The 24,290-nt window shown below is 41.6% G+C and overlaps 1 protein-coding gene across 6 annotated transcripts in view; it reads left to right on the top strand.

The window, feature by feature from the left end:
- The window catches only part of ATP8B (ATPase phospholipid transporting 8B), a 55,840-nt gene that overhangs the window by 19,673 nt on the left and 11,877 nt on the right, over positions 1-24,290 (top strand). For 2 of the 6 annotated variants that reach the window (XM_032439519.2, XM_032439517.2), the window contains exon 1: positions 21,837-24,238. In XM_032439519.2, the coding sequence (XP_032295410.1) occupies positions 23,518-24,238 (721 nt within the window). In that variant the 5' untranslated portion in view covers positions 21,837-23,517. Of the gene's footprint in view, positions 1-7,464; positions 7,781-19,106; positions 19,447-21,836; positions 24,239-24,290 lie in introns of those variants that run through there. The other 4 variants (XM_032439516.2, XM_032439515.2, XM_032439520.2 and 1 more) reach the window with 4 other exon arrangements.

A 24,290-nucleotide genomic window follows, 5' to 3' on the forward strand; every position in this document is an offset into this window, starting at 1 on the left:
AGGTGGCGAGCCCTGATGAACTGCCCTGGGGAATGAGTCATCAAAAAAAACATTCATACAAGTGTTGCCTCAAAGGAGGCTACTCATGTCTGTTTCCCATCCTTCAGCGCTAATTGTTTTATAAGTTGGCAATTAGTTCGTACTTAGTGCGCTCCACGAAAGTGGGCCACTCATCTTTCACGTTTGCAGGGATTTACATCTTTAGCAACTCTGGTCCTTCGCGCCAGGCGCTTATTGCACAACTCTTGCATCCATCACTTCACATGTTGGAGGTCGACCTTGCCGTGCCTCTCAAACATGCGCTGCCCATCTATTCACACACGCCATCTGCTCGTCAGCATTTAATGCGTTAAGTGGAGCTTGCGTTGCCACTTCTTGCACCATGAAGGGGCAAATTTACAGTACAAGTGCGCCTCCAATTGGTTCCAACACCCTCATTCAAGTTGGGCGCGTGTGTGATAAGAATCTCAACCGGATTGTTGTCACTCGCACCCAGCCAAGCCAGTCTGCACCAATTGGATCCGGCAACGTGTAGCATGCACTGGACTCGAACATCCTGTCCCACTCAGCTAGCAACAGCGACAGCTGCTCCTTAAGCTGCTAGTGATCACCCTTCAGCTTCGCAACGGATGAAGTTTGACTAATCACATCTCGTAGAGGCTTCTCCTCATGGAGGATTGGCAGGCGCACGCGTAGCATTTAAAGTGCTCTCATTACTGTAAAGTGAAGTGTGAAAAGTAGCTGCTGTCGAGTTTGCCGACGGGGCAACAGGCTTCTCCAACGGACTCATGTACACAGCCGAGCGTCTGGGGCACATCCGCAAATGCTGTTCTACGCTGTGGCGGCAGCATTCCCCACCCTCAACTGGATGAGGTAAACGGCAACCCCCGTGCTTCACGCGCTGTTTGCTCCTCTGATTTGCCTGGCCTCGACAGCGGACGACATCCCACGAATCTCGTCAGGGCCAGCAGGCGTCTGCTATCTGCATATTTAAAATAGTCTAGCACGCACACACACGCACGCATAGAACACTTGCCAGGTTCACACACACACACACACACACACACACACACACACACACACACGAACGTCTGATGCTCACTCAGCTCAGCAAGGCCAATCAGAAAGCAGAACGCAGTAAAGCAATAAGGCAGCAAGGCAATAAAGCGCTCAAAGACGAAGACAAGATACCGTTGCTAGAAGTGCCGTTATCTTTTGTTAGTTGCGCGCAGCGAACAGCGAAAGCACGTCTGATCGTCAACAGCTCTGTCAACGAATCATAATTGAATTTCAAATTTCATTTAAAGCCTTAAGCAAACGGTTATTTGCACACCCTGAAATCATGGCAGATGCGTAAGAAGGGTATATTGGTTATGTCCAAGTGTTTGTGACAGTTAAAAGGAAGTAGCATCTCCGCCTACTAAAGTATGTATATGTATTCATGTTCAGGATAATTTAAAGATTTATTTCGTTGGGTTTATGCGTGGGGTCAATCCTGAGAAGTTTTCTGTTTTTTACACAGCTACAAACGTGGCAAGTTGTTTCTTGGCTTAAAGGACATCTAATTGCCACAGGTTAATGAGTGCCAGTAAGGGTATTATTCAGCGAAATCTAGCTCAAGAAGAAAGCTGGCTGATATACCCTTGTTTTTAGATAATTTCATGGAAGTCTGCGCTCAAAATTGACTCAAACCGAATGAATGTTGAGCATGTTGACTTGTGCCTGTTGCTGGGATGTTCCTTCGCCTTGACTGACAGCCTGTGTATGGAAATCGGCTGGAGAGAGAAGTAGTTTAAATGATTTAAATTCGGCTCATAGCGGCTCTGCCACCTGCGCACTTAAATATGTATGCATGTACATACATACATATGTGCGTGCCTATGCTTTAAAGTTTATATTTTCTGATGATGGTCATTACGTTCCCCGACAGAAACTTTCTACTCTAATCCTAACTAGCAACACCTACTGTGGCCTTCGACGCGGACTAATGCTTAAAACTATTATCGACAAACTTGTAACGAACTATGTATATATATATATCAAGTTTAACTTCCATCTCAGTCTCAAATTACGCATACGACGCGTGTGACATGACACAGACACAGAAATTATACGAAATTGGGAAACCGAAGCGTTGCTGCTAGTCATATCGAAGGTAACTGGGCCATAAATAAAGGTTTAATAATAGATTTTTTAGCTTCCAGTAAGTATCTCAGATCGAGAGTCATAATTATAATTCCAAACACTCGGCGTGGGCCTAGGCAAAAGCTAATTAGTTCAGGCGTTGTTTGAGCATGTATAAAGGTAGGCTAATCATATTTTTTTTGTAAGTAGTTTTACCTTTGATTTGTGTTAGTGTGTGTGTTAATAGCGACTGCAAATAGCAGCCACAAATAGTCGCCGATTATTTGGAATGGATTACGTATTTGTTTTAATCGCATAATGCTCCCAAGCACTGAGCGCTCAAGGTGAAAGGTATACAACTATACCCAAGTGCAACGGAACTGACATCATTCGAAATTGCTCCGTAATAAATTGCACGAATATAACTATCGAGGGCGAATTGACGTCTAAATATCCTTCCATGCGTACCTTGTGTCCAGGCCAAAAAGCTTTTTAGAGGAGACCTTAAATTATGATTATTAATTGAAATACCTTTGTGATGAAATATTCACTAACAATAGAAATGCTAAAGAGATCAAATATGGTGTAATTAGCTAATAGAATAGAAAATATATTCGTAAAATAAATACCTTACAATATAATAAAGATCTTCGAATCCAAGTATTGTCCAGACCATACAGATATCATATAATATGCCTGATAAAAGAGCTCATTTGTCACAAAATCGAAACAATTAACAACACACTATGTAAATACCTAATCAAAATGGAGACAAACAACCCAACACCAATATAAACAAGGGTGCTCTAGTCGGGAGTCCCCGACTAGGGGATACCCTGAACCCCTTTTCTTCCAACCTCAAATGCATATACATATTCTATTTTAGAAGCAACATATCATGTTTCGTGACTCTAGCTCTTATTATTTACCAAAATTGCCCCATCTAAAATTTCAAGTATATAGCTTTTATATGTTCTGAGATCCTTGCGTTCATACATACGGACGGACGGACGGACGGACGGACGGAGATGGCTAGATCGACTCGGCTATTGAAGCTGATCAAGAATATATATACTTTATGTGGTCGGAGATACTTCGTTTTGCCTGTTACATACATTTGGATTTTGCACAAATACAATATACCCTTATACCCTTTTTATTGGGTTCAGGGCATAACAAGGGTGGTCTAGGCGGGAGTGCCCGACTAGGGTATACCCTGAGCCAGTTTCAAAAAAATATTGCAAGAATCGAAGTAAAAACAATAGAAAGATACTTGATCGATTCCAAAAGTTACTAAAACAGGATGTCGACTTTTTGATTTCTTATCGATTGCTTTGAAACGGGATTTTTTATCGGTTATCGGAAACAACCTTGTACTACGCTGGCACGACGCGGTCATACATACGTCCGTATGTACTACTTTATAGAGTTGAAATACCCTAGTCAAGTTATCAAGCAACAACAATATTCTATCTTTTTATTTAAAAATTGGTCTTTCTTTGACATTTTGGACTATTCTAGGCAACAGTATTATATAGAATCAAATTGTGGTTTACATTGTCATAGAAAATATGTCGTGTGATAACCAAAGAAAACATGTAATATTTGTATAATTGAAAAAGTAATGTAGAGAGTTTTTAATTTTAAACAGTTATATGACGATCTACGCTAGTAAATATGCCCGAATATGGGGTTCGAACCCAGGTTCTCAGTTAAATTGCCTTAAAGTCTCGCTAAGGGCGGCTGCCGAAAAAGATACAAAATATGAATGAGAAAAATGAACAAGAAATGAGTTTATTTCAGAGAACTGATCCAATAGTATCCCTTTTTGGGACCTAAATCTTAAGCATAAATATATGAAGGTGCTTATTTAAAATATTATATTTCTATTGCAATTTGGCATCTATCTATTAAATTAAATTCTGAACAAAAATCTGGCTGAATAGATGTCTAAATCCAGGCTTACGAACCGAATCTGAAAGTTTGGTCTCGGTTCAAACCAACGAAAATAATTCTCGAAAATGAGTAATTATTTTTAGGATAGATCTCATTTTTCCATCTGTGATGGAGATTCTCAATACTAGCGTGTCAAGGCATATGTAGCACCGCCTGCTCTTCAATCCTGCCTGTCCGTAGCTTAAACCAAAGAACCCTTAATCCTAAAGGAAGCATCTCTTCTGCCCGTCCCGTCCTCTACTCAGTGAACTTAGTGGACGCAATATGTCTTACACAGTTTTTCTAAACCGTTTTTAGTGCAATTGTGCTGGTTAATAAAAGAAGTAGACTTTGAGTCTTTTGACTATAGTATTATCTATGATTTGAGACGTCTTTAATATATGTACACTAAAAATTCGTTATATCTAGGGTATTTCAGCTTCGTCAATCGCCAGCATTACATTACCTGATCCACAATGGAGCATGACTCTCAGTCGGTCTGCTTGTACTCGGCGCACACACAGCCCGCCGACATACATACACACATGCATACATGTGTATATATATTTGCATAGTGTTTCATTTGTATGCCCGTTTGCGGCTTTTGTTTTGTTTCCAGTTTGCATGGGTTTTTCACGTCGCGCTTACTCACCCTACATTTACATGCATATATGTATGTATGTATGTATGTGTGTATGTATGTATTACGCCGCTTGAAGGTAAAAATTCCAAGATGTATTGGAACAAATAAACTTAGCCCTAATAAGAATCTGTTTTAATATGTCGTACATAACATTACTGTACAATTTGTTAGAGTATTATGTTTAGGTCGTCGTATTCTAGTATTCCCTTGAATTCGTTTTATATCTAAAGAAAGCTGTTCATTATTTTTCACACTTTATTATTTCCGCTTAAGATAAGAATTTTAACAACGTCGCACTGTAAACATGCATAAATTAAATCTTAGGGTATACCTTTTATTTAGTTGTTGTTTTTATTTGTAATCTCTAACGATCATAGTCTTAGTTTAAAGTGGAACCAATACGAATTGTGTTTGCTTCTTGCCTTAATATTTCATGCTCAAAAAGTGCATTTGCAGTTCGACGTTGTTAGTTTCTGCACACGTCATTCGCTCTCTCTCTCTCTTTCTCTTGCTCTCTTACGTAGTCGGATTTTCAGGTACGCCTGCACTCGCTAAGATCTACAATCCGCAATAATTAGCTTGTACTTTTGTCTTGCTTAGCCATTGTTTTATCGTTTGTTTTGATTTACTTTGTGTGTGGCGCTCCTCCCCCCCCTCGCTCTATCTCTCTCTTTCTCTCTGGGCTCGTAATTCATTTGCCTTGCTGCTGGCTCTCTCATCCATAGACACATTGCGTGTCACAGAGAGCTTCCGCTAATCGGTTAATCGTTTCAATCGGGTTTACGTACAATACGCACAAAATTTGAATTGTTGCCGTTGTTTTATATTTACTGTTATTGTTGTTACTGTTGTTGCCATTATTAATTCTCCATCAGTTATTGTGTACGCTGTGCAAATAAATTATGATATATTACGCGAGCATTTAGAGAAAACGCTTTCCCCAAACCCGAGCCCAAGCCCGAACCCCTCGTCAACGCCTACGCACTCGTTACCATATCCGGCTCACACACACACACACACACAAGCACACCCATTCGTCAAGTTTGAATGCCTTCGATTAACGTTACAGTAATTACGCTTGGGCGTCGGCACTTCAATCGTTGTTTAGTTGCGACTCGCTTGGACCTTGTAGTCAGCGTTGACTGTGGTCGTGCGAAAGACACGCTCTTGTGTACTCTTATTATACAATTGTTGCAATGTTCACTGTTAATTACCGACTATAACCGACATGATATATCTAAGCCTCTAGCGATAATCAATGGGTTAATATCGTAATGCGTTGGATATGATATGATATCTGTCCAGATTTCGTCTGTCGAACAAAGTAGAAAAAGTTAAAAGGAATATGTATATATATGCTTGCAGCTGAAACATAAAGTTTTGAACCGATTTTCTAACCAAGAGAGTCATATTTTGCAAATGTTATGGAAAACCACAAATAAAATTTTAATTTTAAATACAACCGTTATTCGTAAAATTTGCACACTTACGGATGTAATTTCCCAAACCCCGTGCTCCTTCATCAGATAGGGTTAGGTAAGCACAGGTTCAGCTCCTAGCTCCTACAGCTTGGGGTGTGGCTCAGTCAGTCAGTCAGGGCAAATATAGATCTATATACATAAAGTCATGTTGGCTTGTCCGTTTATATATCTTCTTAGTCTGTCAGGTCGTCGGGGTTTTGCCGGATCGAATTATCAATAAATAGTTTAGATGAATTTATGCTTAAGGTTAAGATTGTGTAAATGAATACCTTTAAGTGTATCGGGAGCAATCTACGTGCTAAACTATGTCCAAGATACTAGTTATCAAGAGATATGTACGCCGGAACCGTCCGGTTCATTATATTACTATATAATTTAGCTTGTATTCCCAAGAAGGTATCCGGAATAATCAACGAGATTAATTATGCCCAAAGGAAACCGTTTTTTGTTTTCATTTCATTTGCGATTCTTTTATACCCATGAACCATAAACAGTTATTAAATAAATATGTATGACGTTGCCAGACTCTTTGCGGCACTGAGTTAAGTGGGGTGCGCCTCGGCAATTTGTGAATACGTGAATAGGTGAATAGGTGAATAGGTGAATGTGTGAGTGTTTGTGCCTGCAATTTTGCAATTTTACGCTGCGTGGGGCCGGTGGCAAGTTTGCTTATCAAACAGAAACGGTTTTTGCGTAGTTAAGTGGAATGTCTTGCGAAACAGTTCGCAGAAGTGCATTAGCAAATTGAAAAGGAAGAGGGACAGCTGCTGGGGTCCCACGCAGTCTTCGAAAGATTTGTTATTCAGTTGGACAAGTGCGTTTGTGAATAGTAAAGGTAAATGGTAAATGGTAAACGGTAAACGGTAAAGGTAAAGGGCTAGCCACTATTGACCTATTGCACTGATTCCCAACCATGAATTGAAATGGAAATGAAGCTACAATCAAAGTTGTGTGACAATTGTCGTGTGGAGGCATAAAACATTTAACAGTTTATTCGGTCAAGTACATTTTTGAAAATCAACGGTCACCGAATGTTTTTCGTTTGTGGAAATTTGTTCACATGTCAAGTTCATGTCAATGCGACCACATCCACATCATTTGGCCATATCATTTACATAGTGCATAGCGTGTGACAACAGCTGCTCCCTTAACCCGAACGACTAACTAACACCGCAAATCAATTATTTATTGAGTTAAAAAAGTCAACTCATCATAAATAAATACACTGGATTTTATGGCATGACCATGATTCATCTGGGTAACCTTTGACTCTTTTCACAGCTGACGGCGGCACGGCAAGGCCAACACATGGAGTTTAACGCCTGTCTAATAACAACAGCGAGTACAAAACCAGCGAGTACCAGACCAGCGAGTACCAGACCAGCGAGTACCAGACCAGCGAGTACCGCAACAACAGCGAGAAACACAAACAGTCGCAGCAGCCTAGAAGGAGCGACAGAGAACGGAAGAGGAAAGAGACGAAAATAGATTCTATATAGCCAATATCACTTGATCAACAACGGATTCAACATATCCTTGTGCATCCTGTGCATCTGTCTCATGATGGGCACAAAAACGCAACCTCAATTGGCCAAAGGTAAGTTTATTCTCATATACAAAAGACTATTTGGGGCCAAAACGTGCCAGGTCCATTCGTATTAAACTATGTAATGGGTATTTCCCGGCATTGCTAGAAATATATAGCTTAATAGCTTCATCCTGGAAAGGTCCTTCGTACATGGATCCAAAATATGGAATCAACTATTCCTCCTATATCGACATACATAGTTGTATATATCTGCAGATTTTGACTAATAAATAGTGAGCTTGTTGCTTAAATGGTAAAAACCGATTGTTCATATTTTAGCTATTATGTTCTGGCAGGTCTGTAGTACGGACTGATGGAGCCATATTGATATACTTAGCCATATCAACGTTTGATTGTGATCAAGATTAAACATACTTTATGTATGTTTCCCTTTTTGATTCCAAATTATAATACCATGCATCTATGTCACGCTTCATATTGAGACTTCTGTCTGAAAGAATTCTTGAATTTGAGTTGGGGCTAAGTGGGATTTTGATCCAAAATCTCGCTCATTCGGAAAGTGAATCAATCACAAGACGCTCCCAAACCTAAGCTATTATTGGATGCATGGTGCTTCCTACCTCAATATCCTAGCCAAATTCCATTTAGTCGAAAAGTTGCAAAATAAGAGGAAAGCAGTTTTCAAAAGCAGAAGCTTCTAGCTTCCATAATATCCGAGATAGCCTCAAAAAGCTTAAGGTTGGCTTCAACCAACTTTTATGGCTTCGAGATTCTCAAGACAAGACTAACATGGGCAGAAGCTGTTGATTCCAAGTTTGATTCGTTTTTCGATGGACTTTCAACATATTTTCAAACAGAAGTGAAGCCGAATAGATTTTAACTGCGGCAACTGGCTAAAAAAGTCATATGGAATTCGAATAAGCAGAAAACTTGCCACGGGCGAAGCCGGACTATATCCGCTAGTCTCCATGCATAAAACTGATTTTCCTGACTGACTGAAGCTGAACTTTTTCCGCTTGAAAATAATTTTCAAAGAAAATTCATCTGACACGTATCGAACACATTTCGCAAAATTATTCTGTTAGCCGCGGTCGAAGTTTCGAGCTGATTTGCAAGGATCTTTAGGAAAATGCACTTAAAATGTATTTCGCCTACGCGATGGATAATGGCCAAAATGTTGGAAAAGCGAGTTTTAAGTTTCATTCACATAAAAACTAAATGCATATGAGTTTCCGCTCTTGGCAGCAACAGGCGAGCTAAGCCCTTAATGAATGAAAGTTTATTTTTCGCTTTTTGGTTGAAATCTATTCCACGAGAATTATAATTATAATTACGGGCCAAGGGTAAAAAAAAAAACAGCAAGCTAGTATTTTACATTTTGTTTGAAAATGAGTTTGAAGTGCATCGAATTAAGAACGAGAGTATGGAAGCCGAACAAGTAAATAAAAACTTTTATATAAACGCTTTTCGCAAATCCGCAGATACACGCATTTATTGAGTTCCTTTGAAGGGCTTTGAAATAAGCTTTGAAGGAAACCGGATAAAACTTGCACAAATACAATATCCAATCTATATATATTTTTAATGGGTTCAGGGTATAATCATCGAAAAAATTTCGATTTTCGCACCGACCTCGATTTTGAAAAACAAACGTGATGATTTGGAAGGTCATATCCGCGTGGAGTTATGTCGTTTTGGAACGTCATATCGTCATTGAAAAAGTTTCGATTTTCGCACCGACCTCGATTTTGAAAAAAAACGTGATGTAACCCCTTGCCATTTTGTCGATTTGGGTCAAAATTTTGGATTTCCTTTTTTTGATGCCAATCGATAGAACTGATTCTTACGAGACAAAAATTGTATGAAATTGCAAAATCGGACATTATTTGCCGGAAATATTCCAAAATATCTTCAAAAAGGTTGTTTTTACGAACTAATTGTTTTTTGTTGTCTTTAACATTTTTGAACCCATCGATGTTTGGGATCCGTACGCATTCAAAAAGGTCTACCATTTTAAAATCAGACATTATTTACCCGAGATATTAAAATAAAATCATCGAAAAAGTTTCGATTTTCGCACCGACCTAGATTTTGAAAAAAATCGTGATGATTTGGAAGGTCATATCTCCACGCGGAGTTATGTCGTTTTGGAACGTCATATCTCCGCGCGGAGTTATGTCGTTTTTGTCCGCGTGGAGTTATGTCGTTTTGGAACGTCATATCTCGTCGCGGAGTTATGTCGTTTTGGAACGTCATATCTCCTCGCGGAGCTATGTCGTTTTGGAACGTCATATCTCCGCGCGGAGCTATGTCGTTTTTGTCCGCGTGGAGTTATGTCTTTTTGGAACGTCTTATCTCCGCGCGGAGCTATGTCATTTTTGTCCGCGCGGAGTTATGTCGTTTTGGAACGTCATATCTCCGCGCGGAGTTATGTCGTTTTGGAACGTCTTTTGTCCGCGCGGAGCTATGTCGTTTTGGAACGTCATTACTCCGCGCGGAGTTGGAACGTCTTTTGTCCGCGTGGAGTTATGTCGTTTTGGAACGTCATATCTCCGCGCGGAGTTATTTCGTTTTTGTCCGAGTGGAGTTATGTCGTTTTGGAACGTCATATCTTCTCGCGGAGCTATGTCGTTTTTGTGCGCGTGGAGTTATGTCGTTTTGGAACGTCATATCTCCACACGGAGTTATGTCGTTTTGGAACGTCTTTTGTCCGCGCGGAGCTATGTCGTTTTGGAACGTCATATCTCCTCGCGGAGTTATGTCGTTTTTGTCCGCGCGGAGCTATGTCGTTTTGGAACGTCATATCTCCGCGCGGAGTTATTTCGTTTTTGTCCGCGTGGAGTTATGTCGTTTTGGAACGTCTTATCTTCGCGCGGAGCTATGTCGTTTTTGTCCGCGCGGAGTTATGTCGTTTGGAACGTCATATCTCCGCGCGGAGTTATATCGTTTTTGTCCGCGTGGAGTTATGTCGTTTTGGAACGTCATATCTCCTCGCGGAGTTATGTCGTTTTTGTCCGCGCGGAGCTATGTCGTTTTGGAACGTCTTATCTTCGCGCGGAGCTATGTCGTTTTTGTCCGCGCGGAGTTATGTCGTTTGGAACGTCATATCTCCGCGCGGAGTTATTTCGTTTTTGTCCGCGTGGAGTTATGTCGTTTTGGAACGTTATATCTCCTCGCGGAGTTATGCCGTTTTGGAACGTCATATCTCCGCGCGGAGCTATGTCGTTTTTGTCCGCGTGGAGTTATGTCTTTTTGGAACGTCATATCTCCTCGCGGAGTTATGTCGTTTTGGAACGTCATATCTCCGCGCGGAGTTATGTCGTTTTGGAACGTCATATCTCCGCGCGGAGCTATGTCGTTTTTTTCCGCGTGGAGTTATGTCGTTTTGGAACGTCATATCCCCTCGCGGAGTTATGTCGTTTTGGAACGTCATATCTCCTCGCGGAGTTATGTCGTTTTGGAACGTTATATCTCCTCGCGGAGTTATGCCGTTTTGGAACGTCATCTCTCCGCGCGGAGCTATGTCGTTTTTGTCCGCGTGGAGTTATGTCGTTTTGGAACGTCATATCTCCGCGCGGAGTTATTTCGTTTTTGTCCGCGTGGAGTTATGTCGTTTTGGAACGTCATATCTTCTCGCGGAGCTATGTCGTTTTTGTGCGCGTGGAGTTATGTCGTTTTGGAACGTCTTTTGTCCGCGCGGAGCTATGTCGTTTTGGAACGTCACTACTCCGCGCGGAGTTATGTCGTTTTTGTCCGCGTGGAGTTATGTCGTTTTGGAACGTCATATCTCCTCGCGGAGTTATGTCGTTATTGTCCGCGCGGAGTTATGTCGTTTTGGAACGTCATATCTCCGCGCGGAGTTATGTCGTTTTTGTCCGCGCGGAGTTATGTCGTTTTGGAACGTCATATCTCCGCGCGGAGTTATTTCGTTTTTGTCCGCGTGGAGTTATGTCGTTTTGGAACGTCTTATCTCCGCGCGGAGCTATGTCGTTCTTGTCCGCGCGGAGTTATGTCGTTTTGGAACGTCATATCTCCGCGCGGAGTTATGTCGTTTTTGTCCGCGCGGAGTTATGTCGTTTTGGAACGTCATATCTCCGCGCGGAGTTATTTCGTTTTTGTCCGCGTGGAGTTATGTCGTTTTGGAACGTCATATCTCCGCGCGGAGTTATTTCGTTTTTGTCCGCGTGGAGTTATGTCGTTTTGGAACGTCTTATCTTCGCGCGGAGCTATGTCGTTTTTGTCCGCGCGGAGTTATGTCGTTTGGAACGTCATATCTCTGCGCGGAGTTATGTCGTTTTGGAACGTCTTATCTCCGCGCGGAGCTATGTCGTTTTTGTCCGCGTACAGTTATGTCGTTTTGGAACGTCATATCTCCACGCGGAGCTATGTCGTTTTGGAACGTCATATCTCCGCGCGGAGTTATGTCGTTTTGGAACGTCATATCTCCGCGCGGAGTTATGTCGTTTTGGAACTTCATATCTCCTCGCGGAGTTATGTCGTTTTGGAACGTCATATCTCCGCGCGGAGTTATGTCGTTTTTGTGCACGCGGAGTTATGTCGTTTTGAAACGTCTTATCTCCGCGCGGAGCAATAGCTCCCGAGATATTAAAAAAAAAATCATCGCAAAAATTTTGATTTTCGGACCGACCTCGATTTTGAAAAAAAAGTGACGTAACCACTTGTCGATTTGGGTCAAAATTTTGGATTTCCTTTTTTTGATGCCAATCGAAAGAACTGAGATCCTTACGGGTCAAAAATTGTATGAAATTGCAAAATCGGACATTATTTGACGGAAATATTCCAAAAAATCAACAATAAGGTTGAATTTACGAACGAATCGGTTTTTTGTCAACAACAATTTTCAACCCATCGATTATTAATTTGTTTGAATGCCAATTGATGGTAGGGATCCGTACGCATTCAAAAAGGTATAACATTTTAAAGACCGGCAAGATCGACGGCGAAGTTATGTCGCTTTGAAACGTCATATCTCCATGATTTTTTTTAGATCGGCGGAGTTATGTCGCTTCAAAACGACATAACTACCCCGAAAACTTTAAATGGCTATATCTCGGCCAAATAAAGCCCGATAGGGGCCAAAAAGGGAGGGGCTACTCGGGGAAGTCCGTAGAATCCGGCAAGATCGACGGCGAAGTTATGTCGCTTTGAAACGTCATATCTCCATGATTTTTTTAGATCGGCGGAGTTATGTCGCTTCAAAACGACATAACTACCCCGAAAACTTTAAATGGCTATATCTCGGCCAAATAAAGCCCGATAGGGGCCAAAAAGGGACGGGCTACTCGGGGAGGTCCGTAGAATCCGCCAAGATCGACGGCGAAGTTATGTCGCTTTGAAACGTCATATCTCCATGATTTTTTTAGATCGGCGGAGTTATGTCGCTTCAAAACGACATTACTACCCCGAAAACTTTAAATGGCTATATCTCGGCCAAATAAAGCCCGATAGGGGCCAAAAAGGGAGGGGCTACTCGGGGAAGTCCGTAGAATCCGGCAAGATCGACGGCGAAGTTATGTCGCTTTGAAACGTCATATCTCCGCGCGGAGTTATTTTTTTTTTTGTCCGCGTGGAGCTATGTCGTTTTGGAACGTCATATCTCCACGCGGAGTTATGTCGTTTTGGAACTTCATATCTCCGCGCGGAGTTATGTCGTTTTGGAACGTCATATCTCCGCGCGGAGTTATTTTTTTTTTGTCCGCGTGGAGCTATGTCGTTTTGGAACGTCATATGTCCACGCGGAGTTATGTCGTTTTGGAACTTCATATCTCCGCGCGGAGTTATGTCGTTTTTGTCCGCGTGGAGCTATGTCGTTTTGGAACGTCATATCTTCTCGCGGAGCTATGTCGTTTTGGAACGTCATATCTCCTCGCGGAGTTATGTCGTTTTGGAACGTCATATCTCCGCGCGGAGTTATGTCGTTTTGGAACGTCATATATCCGCGTGGAGCTATGTCGTTTTGGAACGTCATATCTTCTCGCGGAGTTATGTCGTTTGGAAACGTCATATCTCCGCGCGGAGTTATGTCGTTTTTGTCCGCGTGGAGCTATGTCGTTTTGGAACGTCATATCTTCTCGCGGAGCTATGTCGTTTTGGAACGTCATATCTCCTCGCGGAGTTATGTCGTTTTGGAACGTCATATCTCCGCGCGGAGTTATGTCGTTTTGGAACGTCATATATCCGCGGGGAGCTATGTCGTTTTTTTCCGCGTGGAGTTATGTCGTTTTGGAACGTCATATCTCCGCGCGGAGTTATGTCGTTTTTGTCCGCGTGGAGCTATGTCGTTTTGGAACGTCATATCTCCTCGCGGAGTTATGTCGTTTTGGAACATCATATCTCCGCGCGGAGTTATGTCGTTTTGGAACGTCATATCTCCGCGCGGAGTTATGTCGTTTTTGTCCGCGTGGAGCTATGTCGTTTTGGAACGTCATATCTTCTCGCGGAGTTATGTCGTTTATGTCCGCATGGAGTTATGTCGTTTTGGAACGTCATATCTCCTCGCGGAGTTATGTCGTTTTGGAACGTCATATCTCCGCGCGGAGCTATTAAAAAAAAATCATCGAAAAACTTTCGATTTTCGCACCGACCTCGATTTAAAAACAAAACCGTGATGCCATTTTGTCGATTTGGGTCAAAATGTTGAATTAAGCACTTATGATAAAAAAGGAACTTAAATAGCATTACAGAAAAAAGTCTCAATAACCATGCTGTTTAAATGCGAAGCAGACCCACATAAATGTGTGTTTGTACATGTATAGAGAAATGCTTAAAGATGCTGCTCTATTCAATTGCGCAGTTGCATATAACTTTGGTTATTTTTTAACCGATCATTTCGAAATTTTCTAAAGTATATCTAATGGTTTCAGAATATTTGTGCATGCTGAAAAAGTCAATTGCATTTAAATTTTGGCTTCAATTGGTTGGCAATAAAAGTTGGGTTATTAACTTGATTTTTAGCTCTGGGGTGATAGCGGAGAGGTGGCGAGAGGTATAATATGAAAGATACTTGACAAATATATAATATTTTAGAAGCAACATATCATGTTTCGAGACTCTAGCTCTTATTATTTATCATAATTGCCCAAAAAACAGGATGTCGATATCGATTTTGATCGATATTCGGAAACAAACTCGATCTGCGCAGACACTATGAGCACCTACATCTAAAATTTCAAGTCGATAGCTCTTATATGTTCTGAGATCCTTGCGTTCATACATACAGTCGGACGGACGGACGGATGGATAGACAGACGGACAAGGCTAGATCGACTCGGCTATTGATGCTGATCAAGAATATATATACTTTATGGGGTCGGAGTTGCTTCCTTCTGCCTGTTACATACATTTGGATTTTGCACAAATACAATATACCCTTATACCCATTTTTAATGGGTTCAGGGTATAAAAAGAAGTAAAATACGTCTCAAATGAGTTTGAACAAAGATCTTTGAAAATGTGTTTAAGGTCAATCGAATGGTAAACAAAAGAGTTTCATATAAACGTTATTCACGCTTATTCCACCCGTGCGAGTAAAATTTATCGAATTTGTCGCATTAAACACAAAGTTAGCTTGGATTCTGCGAAAAGTGTGAAACACATCGCAAATGAATTGTAATAAAGATCTTTGGAAATGAATTTGTGCCCGAAACTTGACCCACCAAATCGTTCATACCCATTTCCAATAAGAGGAATGGATTTTACGAAAAGTGTGGAACAGCCCTTAAAATTTTATTGCTACCGATGAAGCTCGGATATTGCAAAAAGTTAGAAACACGCTTCAAATGAATATTCATATAGATTCTTAGAAATGCATTGGGGCCCGAAACGTGCGATCCATCAAATCTTTGGCTCCTAATTCCATTAAGGAGCAATGGATTTTACGAAAAGTGTGAAACGCCCCTCACATGAATTCGAACAAAAAACTTGGAAAATGACTTTGACGCTGATCGAACGATTAACAAAATAACCTCATACGCGATTTTTTCAAACTTGCCAAGCGGGCACCTCCAGCACATAAGATACCAACATTTTTAAAGTGCATACAAGTTATTTTTTTTATCAATATCTTTGATTTGGTTAAGGTGCGACCTTTGGCAAAAAAAAAAAAAAAGAAAAAAAGCCAATCAATTTGAATGTCAAGTCAAAACTGAATATTTTCCTGACGTCTTTTGGCTTTCAGCTGATTTGAACAGTTTGATTAAATTATGCCAACATATCCAAAGTGTGGCCAATGGCTATTAGATGTGTCCTGATTCGTGGACTGGGACAACAACAAAATTGTGTACAGGTGCCCATTATTATTAGTTATGTTTGTTGCCTGGCATTGGCCCAGTTCTTGGCGTATGGGAGCCCTGAGTTAAGCCTCAGCGTTGAGTTAACCCTGACATGATTTTTTGCCCGGTAGCTTCAATTGTCCCAGGTGTGTCTGTCCGTTTATGTCAGGTACTTGTGTGGTAGCTTGACTCTCAACAGAAGAGACCGCAAAACAAAAATAAAAACATATAAATGTAGCTTCACAATTTGTCAATATATAATATATTACGCGCTTCATTTGTTGTCTCTTTGAATGAATGAATGAAAATGTGCGCGCCTCAATGGAATGTTAGCAATAGTAACAACAACAACAACAACAACAGCAACAACAACAGAGTGTTTCAATCTAATGGAATCATTTCCGTTTATTGTACTTTATTGGGCCATGATTTGCAGTTGCTGTTGTTATTGTTTTGTTGTATACCCTGGACTCAGTTTAAATTAGTCGAAAAAGGGTATATAATTTAGCATAACAAAAGTTAAGGCATAAATATCTATAAATTCAAGTAAGAGACTTGGACTATTTAATATATGCACATATATATCAGACAATATCTGCCATCGATAAATATCGATCTTGACACAAGGTACGGAGATTTTGAGAACTAGAAGAAAGAGAAGCCTTATACTATGATATGTGAACCAATTTGAGTGACATAAACACCGAAGTTATTTGAGAATGCAATCCGCAGTGCTTTTATTTAAATTAACCGTATCGGTAGTTGCTTACTGAGCAGCATTGAGGGTATTTACCAGTCGGTCAGTTTACTTTATCGTGCAAAGCTCTTACAATAATTGATATTTTTGGCGGAAGCCATGTGCGCAATTTGTTAGTCATTTACCTGAGTTTATTGCTGCACAGCTGATGTACAAGACTTTTACATCATTACGAGCCGCAAAGATGCGTATCTATGGCCTAATGTGGCTGGTAATTTTGTTGGCGGCCACCGCGGCGTATACGCAATATGCGCACCTGTTGGCCCCGCACTGCCCTCTCCGCTTGCCACAAGCAGCAGCAGCAGCAGCAGCTTAAGTGGAATGCAGTTCGATACCACAAATTTCAATTAAATCGAGTCACAGCAAATTGATTCAACATAAGCATTCGCATTCATTTGCGCTTCAATAAACGTTGATTGTATTCAAATCAAAACTGAAAGAGAGACAATGTTTGTTGGTGTACGAGTGTGTGTGTGTGTGTGTGTTTGCTTGCAAATTGCTGAAATGATTGATGGATAAACAGAGAAAGTGTGCATTCAGACCAAAATGTGTAGTTATTTATTTATTTGAATTCGAAATTTTGTTGCTACCCCCAGGGGAGCTATAATTACAAAAACAATGGATAAGAAAGAAGGCGATTCCCGTTTGAAATTGTATCGCAAGCATGCATACATACATACATATGTATGTATGTGTGTGTGTACATGCATGTACTCGCTACATACACGCATACAAACAGACACATTTGTTACATGCATAGGAAATGTGGGCTGGGCATTTCAGCCCGCCCCTCACCATTCCACAATTTGCTTAAGAGTCGCGTACTTAATTTTGTTTTGACCTTTCGCTTTTAAATGTTTTCTTTTCACGTGCACACTCTCTTGCCGCAATTTTCTCTTTCTGTCTGCCTCTCTGTCTCACTTTTACTGCCTATTTCTCTTTCCTACTCTCTCCAATTCACAGCGTGGCGTTCGCTCAACATTTTGCTCATTTTGCGCTTGACAAGCTCGACAAATATCATTAGAACAAATACAAATTTTGAATACCCTTCCCAAGAGCCAGTGGCAGTAAACTTTCAAGTTAACACATCCAATTTATGTACTTCCTACCCTTTTTAGCTCATTTTCAGTTGCAATCAATTTTAAAGAAGTTAATATTTGGAGTACATATATATCTATAAGATCCACAAGGGAATAACATTTAAAATATTTCATAGTTAAGCCTGGATACGGCTTAAAGAAGCTTACAAGCAAGAAGCTTACCAATTAAATAAAAACAGAAGATATATTCTTACTTTAAAATAGTTAAATGTTAGCTGTACTCAGTTCAGAAAGAAATCTATTTTGTTTGCGACAATAATAAGAAAAACATGAGATTCGCAGATTTTGATAAGATTGATTTGATTGATTTATAAATGAAAAACTTAAAATATATTTTCCTTAATTGAAGCTGAAAGCCTTCAAAAAGTAATATAATATTTAAGCATTCCAAATTGGGTTAAACTGAATCCTTTTTTTAATTTCGTTCTTTAAAGTGAAAAGATTATTCCAACTTTCTATATTCTATATTTCTAATATAGCATTGGAAGTCTCAAGCTTCAGCACATAGTTGAGGTAACTATCCTACTATAAGTGCTGCGCCTTGCCCTAGTCTTCGCTCTGATGATGTTGCTTAAGAGCAACCTTTCTCTCTAGCCGTCATTTACTATGCCCTTATATATAGATGGTTGTATGAATTTGTCAAAAAGGCATGTAGAGAATATGGAATATACATATGTAATTATTATTATTGTGTGTTTGCTAGAAGAATAAATGTTATATTTATCAATATGTAAAGGAATGTTTGTTTTAAGAGTCAACCAACCCATTTTGTTTTCAGAGTTTTCGGATCAAATTCCTTGAGGGGGTTTCGTATGTGCGTTAAATTTAACCAAAAATATAAATATGTAGCTACCATTTAATTGGCCACACAATTAAAGAGTCCGAGAACTAAGCTAAAGAGCATGCATCGAACATCTTCTACACGTCTGTAAGGGCACTTAAACTTCGGCAACGTCTTGTTTTTGGTTTTTCGTTAGTTATTTTCTCACCGTCCGTTGACGCCGTTGTCCTGGCAATGGCGTCGATGTCAGCGTCGACGTCGACGTCGTCGTTGTGTGTTGGCTCTCGCGACTCTGGCGACGTTGCTAGGCTGTGGCTGTGGCTGTAGGTGTGTGTAAGTTCGGTTGCTTGGTAGCCATTGCGTCAGCTGCGTCGCCGCTGCTGCTACTGCTGCTGCTGCTGGCGCTGGCGCTGGCGCTGGCGCGTCGTCGTTTCATTTTTGCAGTTTGCTGTTTGGCAGTTGCCCGTTTGCTGTTTACCGTTTGTTTGGTCAGCGCTCGATTCACGCGTTTTTCGCGTTTCAATTCTCGCGATTCTCGATATTCTTGTTGTTGCTGTTATTTGCCAATAATGTTTTTAATTGCACCAAACGCTGTTCAATTTATGATATAAGTGCGAATGAAACCCGATAGCCAAAGGCCAAAGAACGGAAAGAAAAAGAAAACGTATAACAACAGCAACAGCACAACAACAAATAAATAAAAGTCTTGTCAAACACGCAGCAACAACAACAACAACAACGAAAACAAGTGCAAGTGCAAGTGCAATAAGAAATGTGCTAAAAATGTACGCAAATAGCAAACATCGAAATTAAAACAACAACAACAAATATGTTTGTTGTTTTCTCTTGTTATATTCTACCCATTCCTACGTCGCCGTCGTTGTCGCTCTTGCTCTTGCTCTTGCTGCTGAGGATGATGCACGGACATCTGCCATTTGGCACCTGGCACACCCAACCGCCCTCCCCAAACCGCCCCGGCTCGTCACTGACCCACCCATCGATGCTCACTCAACGCGCGCCGCAATTTTGTGCTGAGCGTTTGCTAATTTTATTTTATTTAACAGCTGCCTCAGCATAATTGTTATTGAGTCCTCCTCATCGATACACCTGCTTTTGCATTGGCCCGTTGGGCTAGTTTTTGTTTTTTTTTCTCACATGTTTTCACGCTTTTTCTGGCCACCTCACAGCGACTAATGCTTCGCCATGGTGACGCATGCGACAACGTAAAAGGTGTAATGTAAAAGAAAACAAAAACCACGCTTACCCCCTGACCCAACTGTAAGCAAGGCAGCGAAGCAAAGCAGCAAGGAGCACCATTCACATGCGTGACTCATGTCATGCGAACAGGGAAAGAGGGGCGATGCGGCCAGACATACTACATAGTAGGTGAATTGTTATGTGACGTGACAGCCTTGCCGGCTGTTCATTTTTCGCTCTCGTCTCTCTCAATGCGGCTCTTACGCACCAGACTTCAAACTAGAGATGGGCGTAGGCAAGCTTGTTACGGTACGGTAACTTTTTCGAATACGCATAAACACTCACGCGAATAATATGCGAGGGCAATGCTAAGCCCAGCCCGATCTGATAAAATTAACTATTATACATCATTTGGCTTTTTCACCATTTTCTAGTTCATTTAACCTTTTTTTGATATTCGTAGAACTTGGCTTTGAGACAGGATATACCGATTTTAAATAATTTGCTTTTTAAATACCTTTCCCACTGGGTTATGTATATCCCATAGTGTTGAGCAAAGGGAGGAGTGCAGCGCTCAAGATATCTCTTATTCGGCCACTCCCGACACGAGCACTCTTACTATCTACTCGTTTTGAGATCGAGCTCTTCGTGCCGGACGAACGCTCTTTGTCGCGTCGTGCCACGGCGAGAAACACGGTCCATGCTCATCTCTACGTTAAGCTATTATCAATTAAATGAATGTTAAGAGAGAGAGACAACGTATCTATATGTATGTGTCCTGGGGCCGGCATGCCCGGCTCTCTTTACTGCCCAAGTCAGACTTGTGAGAGAGCAAACAGTTAGAATTCAAAACATAAGCAACAACGATGCTGTTAACAATTATTATCTCTCCAAAGCCAACAACCCTGGCGCCTACGTTTATTATTCTCTTAAGAGAAGCACTTGTTTACATTTGAAGCGCATTTACAGTTCTCCTCAATGCATTCGCATTAACTTAATCACAAGTGGACGCGCACACACACACATTAATAGTCAGGTGCTAAAGCATTTTTGCATTGCTTGCGTTACCTGTTGCTCTGTTACATTGTTTGTCAGTTGCTGCCAGTTGCAGAAGTAGCTCCCACCTGCTCACCTTCTCCAGCAAGCGGAGCAGATTCTGCTTTGGTTTTGCGGAAAGAGTTTTGCCATGTCATGCGATAATTTTGTACACTTTTACCTGGTACAAGCCATCAAAAGGGTGTAATAATGTTGTAAAGTTTACGAACTAAGTATATTCGACTATATCAGGATTATTTCGTATTGCCTCTCAGTTTGCGTATGGTCAATTTGCGCTGTTCAGCTGCTTCTCATTTGCGAAATCAATGCAGCCTTATTAACACATTGTAATAATTAAAGGCAATTGAAATCGGAGAACATTATGGTCTATTCGCAAACTAAACAAATAATTAAACCAAAGTTGAATTTTACGTTTGCTTTGCTTTTGTTTGCCAAGCACGAATATTGTTGTAACAACAAGAATTTTAAATATTTTGAACAGATTTCCGCTTTCTTCTTGTTAGCAGTCATAATAGTGCTCGCAACTAAACAACAAGCAGGCATTCAAATGGGCAGCTACAGTGTTCACCCATTATGCGGGCTTAGCCCATGATTAATCTGAAAACTCATGCTGTTGGAATGTTTTGAACAAGCTGCCACATTTTTCATTCCTGGTCAGGTGGCATTGCCACAGATCTGCTTAACAGTCTGAAGTGCCTGCTAAGTTTACCAGTTGGATAAATTAAAAGATGGCTAAATGTTGCGAGAACTGTTTGGTGCTCTCTGTTGATTTTGACTAGATGTAAGTGCAACTGTTAATTTTGACGGATGAATCTATGACATGGATGTAAAAATCTCTTCAAAAATATATAAATAATAATTAACAGTTTTTCATTGAACATTTTTAAAACTGGATTATATGCTATGCTATTGGATTCCTGTTTTAGCCGGTGCTCATAGTACTTATGGGCGGGCAGAGAAATTGTCGAGTTGCTCAAATTGGCAAAGCCAAATCCGAATCAAAGGCGAAATGTGTGTATTTATATATTACTCATACGCCGCGTGCGACCAACCGGCCAACAAATTGATGAGAACCATTTGTGGCGCCGCACAGCTGTTGTGTTGCATTGTTGTTGCTATTGTTGGTATTGGTATATAATATATTGTTAGGCCAGAAGGTGTTGTGTGTTGTCTCTGGCACGCGATGGCATCAAATGCCCTGCGATTATATGTAGGTGTATGGCCCGGCGCATGATAATGGCCTGCATTCAAAAAAGGGCAAAGGAATTTCGTGCTTACCTTTTCTTAGCGCTGTCAATATTTGGGCAGCACAAAGCTCTTTACTCATCTTAGTATATTTTCCTTTTCGAAATTCTTGTTTGAATCTGGATTTCCTTAATTTACTTATCTTAACATAGGTTTCATTAGTGCGGTGTCCACTGGCTGGTTTAACCCTCGACTCACACAGACTTGGCTCGGTCTGGCCTGAGCCCGTTTAAGATGAATATCCAACTGCTTAGCCATCTCCGGGACAATATTAGGTCCATCTATAAGAATCCTATAAAAGTTTTTTGCCCCAAGGCGATTCTATTTAGGAGAGTCGATAGTATGGGCATAAGATGGACTTAAGGGGACCACAACTGATTGATTGTATGCCTCATGCTCTGAAGGGGTAGCCAAGGGAGGACATGGAGGATAGCTGCACGTTGTTATTAATAAAATAAGTCTTTTGTATTGCCCAGTGAAGAGGAATAACACGCTCGCTGTCCATTTGGATACTCTGTATAGAGCATTAGTCATGCGATTGAACAGAAATTGTCAGTATATTCCCGTGTATGCGACAGGTCCAGAAGGACCTCGAGAGAAGGCCTCTTCGTCTCCTCTGGTGGTGGTTTTCCTCTTTTCATAGCTGCGAGGCAGCTGCTGTTATTTTCCATTCATATCTACTTGTTCCGGGAATGTGGCTGGCAACTTGGCAACTTGCGTCTTATCCCTTGTCACCCCCAGCAAATGGGGGGGTTAGACGCTGCGGACGTGATCGCTGGATTTGGGCCTGGGCTGCGATTTTGTCGCAGCTGATGGCCTTAACTCGGGCGAAATTGCACCTCGGGAGAAGCTTTGTTTCCCAGTCGGATATTCACGGCTTTCGTTTTCTGTATTTGTTCTCCAGACTCTCACGAATAATCGGGTAAATGGGTAAAAAAGCGGAAACATTGTTTTGGTTTGGCATGTCCCCACATTTGGGTAACATTTCCGTTCTGAAAATTTCATAGGGATCGGATAGTTACCATCGAAATGATGCAGAATGGGTCCAAGGAAATGTGTGCTTTTGGACGTTGCAATGGTTGTGAAGGCAGCTCGACGTGGGGATCAGGACAACTCCTAGTCGGGCGCTCTTAACTAGAATCTGATTTTCTCTCGTCTGTGTGAGGAATACTCGTTGAAACTAAACAGCTCATTGAGTAAAGATAACGACGACGACGACGACTGGGCTGGTCCTTGCCATTTGATATATATAAATATATCCAGCAGAAAGATGACGGTTGGGCAATGCCCGCTTATCGCAGCAGGGCGGCAGTAAAAGCGAGGCACGGAGAGGCACGCACTAATTTAGAGGCGTAGTCATGCCCGGTGCTAGGAAATGCAGTGAGACTGGGAAAGGTATGCGGCAGCGGCCGGATACACTGGAGCTGGATGTACTAAGCGGGGACCAAGATGGCGCAAAATACGATATAAGGGATGAGGAGCAGGGTCAGGTGCAGGAGCAGACGGCAGCAGTGACGCGTCGCACCCGTTGGTTTCATTTTGCAAGTAAATCGCGACGCCGTCGACGACAGCGATGCGAGGAGGAGCAGATGCAGCTGGCGCTGGAACAGGAGCAAGAGGAGCAGCTGCAACAGCAACAGTCGCAGCAACAGCTGCAGGTGCGGCTGGCCCAGCCGGAGACCATGAACATTGGCAATTCGATGCTGACAATGACCTCGCCCTTGACCGCAAACTTAAAACCAACGGTGACAACGACAACAACAACCACGTCGAGCGATTTGGCCGAAAGCTTCTATAGCCTGGCCAATGCGGACATAACGGAACCGCCTATAACCGCCGTCGATGTGGAACTGCAGTACAAGGAACAGCCACTGGCCAAGCCGCGTTTGTCCATGCTGCAGCGCTTCGCTAGCTGGCGGCGCAGTGCGCCCGATAGCCTGCCCAGCCGTCGTTGCAGTCATAGTCCAGTGTCCGACGAGCTGGACTCGCAGCAGCCCCAGCTCCTGGCATCGGCATCGGCGCGTAATTTGCGGCGCTTATCGCAACTGCGACGCCGACGCAGCTCGTACTATTTCTCGGGTAATTGGGCGGAACATTTCCCTGTAGTATCTATAATGGCTTAGGCTTAATT

The sequence above is a fragment of the Drosophila virilis genome, chromosome X (genome assembly GCF_030788295.1).
Source record: "Drosophila virilis strain 15010-1051.87 chromosome X, Dvir_AGI_RSII-ME, whole genome shotgun sequence".
Taxonomy (NCBI): Eukaryota; Metazoa; Arthropoda; class Insecta; order Diptera; family Drosophilidae; genus Drosophila; species Drosophila virilis.